At 35.6% G+C, this 8,968-nt stretch overlaps 1 protein-coding gene across 1 annotated transcript in view; it reads left to right on the forward strand.

The window, feature by feature from the left end:
• Positions 1-7,248, forward strand: part of LOC125269237 (adhesion G-protein coupled receptor G1-like) — a 68,044-nt gene extending 60,796 nt beyond the window's left edge. The window contains exons 16-17 of the mRNA XM_048192113.1: positions 775-1,058; positions 5,464-7,248. Of these exons, the coding sequence (XP_048048070.1) occupies positions 775-1,058; positions 5,464-5,609 (430 nt within the window). The 3' untranslated portion in view covers positions 5,610-7,248. The remainder of the gene's footprint in view (positions 1-774; positions 1,059-5,463) is intronic.
• Positions 7,249-8,968: the final 1,720 nt, after the last annotated feature.

Raw genomic sequence — 8,968 nt, forward strand, 5'->3', positions numbered from 1 at the left:
GCGCTGCAATTTATGAAGATGAGCACTAAAACACCCGCACTGAACAGCTATCATGGTCCCACTTTATATTAAGTGGCCTTAACTACTATGTACTTACATCAAAAAATAAGTACAATGTACTTATTGGGTTCATATTGAATTGCTAAACACATTTGCAGCTATTGAGGTGGGGTACGGGTAAGATTAGGGGAAGCTTTGGTGGTATGGGTAGGGTTAAGGGTAGGGGTAAGGGTTAAGGGATGGGTCAACAGTGTAATTATTAATGTAATTACAGAAATTAATTAAAGATGTAATTACATGCAGGTGTTTTAAAAATATAAGTACAATGTAAAAACATGTATGTACACAATAAGTGCATTGTATCAAATGATTAATTTAAATGTAAGTACATAGTAGTTAAGGCCACTTAATATAAAGTGGGTCCGCTATCATCAGCATTTAAGGAACTTTTTGTGCTGTTTTCTAACAGTTTGGGCTTAAATGAAGACAAAACCTGCACTTAACCTTTTCACAGGCATTTTGTTTCCATAGTTAGATATTGTGATGTATTATTAAAGGATTGTCTAGCAATTTTTTTTTGTAATCGCACCTTTGAACAATTACAAAATCGTGGCATGCGTAATCATGATTAAAAATTTTATTAATTGTGCGGCCCCAATTCACAAACAGCTCTATTACACACTACAATAAAAGTAATATTCCAAAAAGCATAATAGTGGCACTTTAAGTGTCTTCTGATTGTCTTAAATATATTATACCCTCTTCTGATTATAGGTGCTGGATTACAGATCTTGTCATTCACTACATAGTGAACATTGGCTACTACACCTTAGTCTTCATCTTCACGACAGGAATTTTCATCACCATCTGCACTAGGATTGTCCAAACCCGACGCAGAAGAGCAGCTGATGGCAAGAAAAAAACGTTCAGAAAGCAGCTCATGATGGTGTTGAGTTTGTTCCTGCTCTTCGGCCTGACGTGGGCTGTGGCGTTCTTCAGTTATGGAGAGATGCTCATTCCCTCATATTACATCTTCACTGTGCTGAACTCATTTCAGGGTGAGAAACAATTATATATGGTGATTCTCACGAAAACTTGGTTTTAAAAATTTCAAACATGAAAATTAAAAAATGCTTTAATTTTTTTTTAGACAGAAACATATTCTGGAGTATTTGTGAAAATAAATTTAAAAACTTACAATACTTACAATTTAAGACCTTTTTGAACACAATTTCCAAAACAAGTCCTAAAAAAATCTCATTACCGCAACAGTCTGAAAACATCAACACTGTTAGAAAAGCAAATATATTTTCACATTTTTAAACATGGATTATTGTCATGGAGAGTTACTTGAAATTCTGAAATAATATTTATTTTTAAATTAACAGTTTATTTTTTTTATTTTGATTGATTTCTCTCATTACTAGGGGTGTAACGATACGCTCAGGTCACGATACGGTACGTATCTCGATACAGAGTTCACGATACGATACGTATCACGATATTTTGAACAAAATGAAACTGAAATTCAAACAAGATTTATTAAAAAAACATGAACAAATTTCAATAATTTTCCTTGTTGTACATACAAGATCACATTTCAATAAAATAAATGAATATACAATTTTAATAAAAACCTTCTGTATTCAAATTAACAGTTGAATAGGGCTGTCTGTCACTGAAAAAAAATGTTAAATTTAACATGAACTTAGAATTATGAATAGGGGCCGTTCACATATCGCGTCTAAAAACGCGTGGAAGGCGCGGCTGCACCGCTTCTCCTTCTTTCCAAAGCGCTTGCGCTACTGTGGCGTCGGTCGTTGCTATGCAACCATGAACTGAGCTCTCCAAGAGGATCAGGATGTTTCTGCAAAGGATAAATGATTTCTAGCCCTTGCATTAGTTTTACTACGAGATATATTGATGGAGATAAGATATAAAAACCACCATGAACAGCTATGATCAGCTGTTCGGCTGAGCTTTTGATGTTTTGTTACGGAAAGGCCATAGTTGATCGGTTGATTCTTGTCACACGGTGCGCTTGCGGCATTCTGAGAAGTTGAGAATTGCATGCGCGTCGCGACCGCGTTGATCCCATTATGAGCGCGCCTGCCGCCCGGCTACATTTGAAAATAATAACTGACTTGCACGCGGAAAAGACGCAATATGTGAACGGCCCCTAACTTAAAGCAAAGCATCGCAAGCGTCTTTTGCTTTTCTGTGAGCACAGCTGTTGCTGTGCACTGCGGTGAAAGAAAGCCACGACTTTTCTCACGCGACCATGCAAGAGACTGACATGAGAAACGTTTAAACCTGCTTGCAAGATTCAATGTGTGCCCGAAACACTTACTGAACTAGAGAGCTGATTGAGACACACCATCTACGATAAATCGTTACACCCCTAATACTTATAGTAATTTAAAAATGTGGTAGCATTGGATCTGGGGTGAGTTTCCCGAAAGCATCGTTAGCCAACTATGGTCGTAAGTCCCATTGAACTCTATTGGTAACGACGGAACTTGCGACCATAGTTCGCTTTGGGAAACGCACCCCTGGACAGGAAGGATAACTCTGGGGTGCTTCTCAATATCCCTCCTCGTCTCCTCGCTCCTCCGTCCTCCATCCTATGACCCGGAAAACAATAGAGCTCAGCCATCTTTAAGGATATCTCAATTCTCTAATTGCACCGCGAGGAGGCGAGGATCGAGGAGTGAGGAGGCTTCCTGAGGAGTTATGAGCGAGGATACACAGGTGCATCCTTTGCGGAAGTCTTTCTCGTCGAGAAACGTGACGCACGTATAAATTCTCCTCCCCCTTCATATCTGTCACAATAATATAAATGTATGCTTTACTTTTACAGATTAAATAAACTTTATATCTCATATATTTCAACTAGGCATCTTGCTTTATTAATATTTATTATATTTTTTAAATAACCAAACTTTAACAACATGTGGATAGATCCCTCGAGCGCAGCTGATGACGCTTTGAAGTGACGCTAAAGGGAGCGAGGATTTATCATTTCACTTGATTCAATTCCTCCATCCTCTCGTCTTTTCCTTGCGTCCTTCCCTGGCATCCTGAAGGGGTGGAGCTAAGACGTGAGGAAAGGAAGCAAGGAAAGGAAACGAGGATGCACAAATAAGAATTGAGAAGCACCCTAAGAGTTGGAAGGGGTGTGTCGCGATTCTGCCTTCTCACATCGCGATACAGGTTCGTGGACCTGCGTATCGCGATTTCGGTTTCATATCGCATATCGTTACAGCCCTACTCATTACCGCAACACCTTCCACAATTTACAACCTATTTTTTTTATATATATTTCAATGAAGCCTGACGTATTTTCAAAATGACGTGGCAAACCTGAAAGAACATATTGTATATATTCTGCACATGCATTTAAAAGCGAACTACTATTTTTCCATCTATTAAATAAATATTATAGAAACACTTGTTGCGGTAATGATATAGCTTACGGAAATGAGGTTGCTGATTTCGGTAATGATAATAATTATGCTAAGAATGAGGTTTAAATATAGTTTAAATAGTTTAAAAATAAACTTTAATGTAGAAAGTAAATTAGATAATATTGGCACAATCATGGATTTAAGTTCAATCAGTTTGATTTTGCAGTGCTTCAAAATATAGGCTTACATAGGCTAAAAATGTGCATTTAACAATACCACATACACCACCCATTTACCAGATTAGTTTTAAAAAATACTCACATTTTAAGAGAATGGTAGAGTCCACACCACAACAATAATGGCAAAGAAAAACAATATTGCTGGAATCACTTTCGAAACAATTTTCTTCCAGCTGATGAACAACAAACATTGATAACCAATCAGATTTGACCAAATTTAAAGAGCTCAAACATTCTGCATTAATATGGGGATGTCATTACCAACACTTTGCAGCATGTAATTCAGTCCTTCTAGTTATTTGATGCCCTGTTTCTATTGGCCGCGTGGGTAATCATCACATAGCGCAGCGGAACTTTGACCGCGGCGCAAGCCAATGAAATAAATGGGTTTCATAGCGCAGTGGTGCCGTTGTCGCATCCTGTGTGAAAAGGCCTTGAAAGGGCCATACTCTCCAATGCTCAAACATAAATACCCACTGGAGCATTTGCTAAAAATGTTTTGCCATCATAAGGCCCCCCTGATTCTCCGGGGCTCTAAGCAGCCGCTTACGTCACTTATTGGTTAAAGTCCACACCTGCTCGCTACTTTAAAATGCTCATAAATTGGCCAAATCATGTTTATATTTAAATCTAATGATTTGCACAGCTTTCTGTGAGGGTTAGGTGTCAGCTTAGGACAAAATATCACTAACCTGATATAAAAACACTGGAAGTCTGTAAGATGTGTTTTGACTTGCTGTCTGACTTGGGGGTTTTTTTTCTAAACCTTTTCTCTGAAATTTCTCACCCTAGCCTTGCAAAAGTTTTCCAACAGTTAGTAAATATTATTTAACTTAATACCTCATAATATATATTTAAAAATAGCCTGTATGATCAAATTATCATTACCAAAACAGAAGTTCTCTCTACTGCAACTGGCCTTAAATTGTTGCGGTAAGTGACAATGGTGTTGCGGAGGATGAGGTACCTTAGCATATTTTATTAAATTCAGAGAAGCCATGATGATTTTAGACAATTTTTATTTAATGTACATAATTAGACATTAATTATTTCACAGAAAATTATTAATTTAAAGTTTTTCCAAATGAGGAAAATTTCCTGTTACGGTAATGATAATCAAAATGTTGTGTACATGGTCTGATAAGAGTCTTTTTAACTTTTAACTGGATAAATATAAAGAGATCTTCCTACTTGGTAGCCATCTTTGAGGTTCTAGCACATGTGTTGCTTAATTCAAAAATCAAGATTTTTTTTTTTAAACTTTTGTGTATGTGTGTAAAGAGTCCTTAAAAAATGTTGTGGAGAATGAGAAAATCAGTCATGGACACTTCATTTTTCAACTATTATTTCATTATTATTGTATATTATACATTCATATTTTTTTCTGTCATTTGAAAACATCTATTAGAACATTAGTATATAATTTATTTTAGAATATTTTCATTTTTTTCTGTTTAAATTAGAACAAAATATACATTCAGACATACCTGGATGCATTGCGGTAATGAGAATTTCAGCTGAAACTATAGTAAAATACAAAAAAAAATTCCTTTATATGTTGAAATTACTCTTTGTTCAGTGTAGAGAACAATATTGTCTTTATTATGATGTTTTTATATATTAGTAAAATGCATGTTTAATATTTAAAATCATTAGTGCCGTGGTGTTTTAATGGTTTCGTGAGAATGACCCATTGGTTTAACAGAATGCTTTTATTTTTCAAATTAAATTCATTTTTAATTGATCTATTTTTTATTATTTTGTACATAATTTTTTAAAATATAAAAGTAGCAGTAATTTTCTCTGATTTTTTTCAGGGTTTTTCCTCTTCCTGTATTACTACCACATTCACAAAGACATAGAAGGTCGTTTCTCTGATGATCCAGAAAGGTCCAACTCCACCACAACCATCGTTCAATCCAGAAATAATACTGTGAAAAACGTTTATGACGAGCCTAATTAAGACAGAAACCCATGTTCTCTCTTAGACAGCTTAACAGTCAACAGTAGAGTGTCTGAATGCTATGCTGTGCAGTTTAATATGTGTATTCAATAATCTGTGTCTAATATGCTGTACTGAGGGGATATAACTCATAATGGGATCATTGGCTTTCAAGATAAATTTAAACTAGGGCTGAATGATTAATCGCATATGCAATAATATCGCAGTATGACAAAACTTGATTTTTTTTAAACGCAAAGGCTGCAATTACACGCTCGTCACGTGACACTCGAGAGTAAGCAGTCTGCAGGAGGAAGCATCAACTTGGCACACTACGCATATGCCTGGCCTACAGAAACACACAGTTTATGTTTAATCTATCTAATATTTTTCATTGTTCATACTATACAATAGAGATGGGAGAAAAGATTCTCTAACGATTCTGAGCTTAGATTTTAACCACAGATGCGCGATGGCGCTGCGTGTGCTTATTCGCTCTCTCTCTCTCACACACACACACACAGCACTCGAACCATCCACAAAATAATCTTTAATAAAGTTCGGAAGTGAATTTCAAGGATATTTGTGTGCTATATTGCACAGGATGTGCTGTGAGAAACGCGTGCTTTGCTTATGCTTGCAGTGTGTCATCTCTTGGATGTCCTTATTAAACAAAGGCCTAATCCTGGCTCAATCTAAGCTCTGTCTTATATTAGTTTATTTAAAATTATTAACACACAATTGTTTTAATTACGTTTTTAATGTGTAATTATTTTTAAAAGTACTCATAATTACATATGTAATTAAATAAGAAAGTTTTCTTAATAAGTCTAATCAATAAGAAAAAAAGATCAAGAATCATTTTGGAATTGGACTGAGACTCCTAGAATTGGAATCGAATCATGAGGTGCCTAAAGATTCCCACCCCTACAATGATTTATTGCATGCCTTTGTTGAATAACACAGAAGATAAAGAGCTTAAAAAATAATCATATATTAAATCACAATCACAATATTGGTAAAAATAAATCGCAATTAGATTATTTTCAAAAATCGTTCAGCCCTAATTTAAACAACTTAGTTTAACATGAACATGAACATCATCAAGATACTTTACAAGTCGTAAAAGTTTCTCACATTGTAAGTTGAGGGTAACTGTAGCCCTAGTTATGAAATATATAGCCTGTTGTTTGACTTTTAAATGTTTGAATTGTGCACATAATTTCTTAAATGTGGGATATTACTTGTAAAGATGTCAAGTAAAAAGGTTTTTTTTAATAATTATAATGCAGTTTTCCTCTAGACAAGGGATTCCCAAAGTGTGGTGCGCGCACCCCCAGGGGTACGCGAGCTGCCACCAGGGGGTGCGTGAGAGGAAAAATGTAATGGTGGCCTGTTTTTTTAAGTGGGATTTTTCCATACAATAAAAAAATCATGAACAGTAACATTTCCTTTGTAATCGCTTTTATTTTAAATAAAAAACTATAATTTATTAGTTTTTGATAGAAACATAGAAGAAGACAGGTACTGGATGAGAGATGAGGTGAGAGGAATTTGATTTGTGGCTTCTTGCTTGACGCTTGCTCTCTTGTTTGCCGTCAAAACGGTTGACCACTGCCGTGTGTGTATTATGTGTCCTGTGGCAAAATGTGGCGAAAACTCCCACATGACATTAATAGTGCGATTAAGGTGTGTACATGTCTACAATGCACTCCAATAATGCGACTAAAATAGGAATACTCCACCTGTCTTAATTCGATTTGTGTTTACTTCGAGTATGACTTTAGTTGGATTAAGGTAATAAAACATCGCTGTTTACATGGTCCTTTCTTAATCAGAGTATTGTCTTAATCGTATTACGCGATGATCGCGTAAACGATTGGCTGATGTTTTTAAGGTCCTACCTCGTGCACAGATGATGTATATTAATATTATTCCTTTCAGTGCACCTAATAAATAGTCTTTTATCAGTTAGTAAAGACAGTTTCAAGTAATATTGCAAAAATGTATAAAACAAAACATCCTCTTTAGCACCTTTAAACATGAGTCTTTATATGGCAATAAAACAAAGCTTTGTTGCGTTTTTTTTTTTTTTTTTTTTTAGTGGGGATTGGGGTGCACCAACCCGGTTGGGACATAGAAGGGGGTGCGCAGGAAAAAAAGTTTGGGAACTGCTGCTCTAGACTTTTGTTTTAACACTCTGAGGTCTGAAAACGCGCCGGCGCGTTTTGCAGGTTTTTTTTCACATTGCAGCAAAACAGACTTAAAATACTCCGTCATTTTTTGTCATAGAGACATAAGTAATATATCAATTGAAACTATAGAATATCTTCTTTTATTTGTATACACTCAGAGTAAAAACACAATGTTGTGCTTTTTGTAAAATAAAGAAAACTAACATGATGCGTGATTTCTCCTCTCCCTCTGAACGAAGTCCAATCTGATAGTTCTCAGAAAATGAACTGTAACTTAGTGAATACTAATCACAGAAAAATTAAACTTATGTCTAAAAAAACATTAAGATGTCAGGTTTTAAATCATGCAAGTCAAATCGAAAACAAACCTTCTGTGTTTATGTAATCTGTATGAAAAGAGAGCCATGTCAGAAGTCCGTGATTCAGCTCATTATCCGCTAATGCGGCCACGCCCATGGAGCCAGCGCTATTCAGACGCAAATTCAGAGGCAATACATGCATTCATCGTCTCAATCGTGTATTTATTGTCTTGAAAAGTGTTTATCTGGATGTAAAAGTCATGGTTAGGGAGCTCTAGAAGACATGCAGTTAGTTCCTGTTTTCTTTTCTTCTATAGATGAATTTTAGATGAGTTTTTGTTTCTTTAGCGCCCTCCGGCTGCAGTATGAATTGGAAACTCCATTCATGGAATAGCCTCTTCTTCTTTTAGATGAATTTGTGGACTAAAAATGCACAGAGAGCGCCCTCCGACTTCAAGGATGAATTGAAAACACCAGCGCTCATAGTAATGACAATGAATATTAAATAAATATAACTCCTCTGTATAGAAAATTGACATAAGCATATGAGAATCCAATATTTCTCCAAATGTGCATGCTTTTAAACTAAAAGCCTATATTCAGACTCTTTGCATCACAGAAATACATAATATTTTAAAGTATAATATAAAACCATTACTTTATATTGTAATAATATTTTTCTGTATGTTTCATATATCATGATGAGCTTGAGACATCACAGAAGGCTTTTTTAAAAGCCTACCTGACTGAAATGCCTCATTAATATGCAAGTCATTTCAGCTCATTACTATCCAATTCTTTTGTCTTCTCAGGTGAGAATGGCCCATTTTTCAGTGGTGATTCACGCCTCCATGCATACTGTGTTTCTTGGCAAAAAGTGTCTTAC

This window comes from Megalobrama amblycephala, linkage group LG5 (assembly GCF_018812025.1).
Source record: "Megalobrama amblycephala isolate DHTTF-2021 linkage group LG5, ASM1881202v1, whole genome shotgun sequence".
Taxonomy (NCBI): domain Eukaryota; kingdom Metazoa; phylum Chordata; class Actinopteri; order Cypriniformes; family Xenocyprididae; genus Megalobrama; species Megalobrama amblycephala.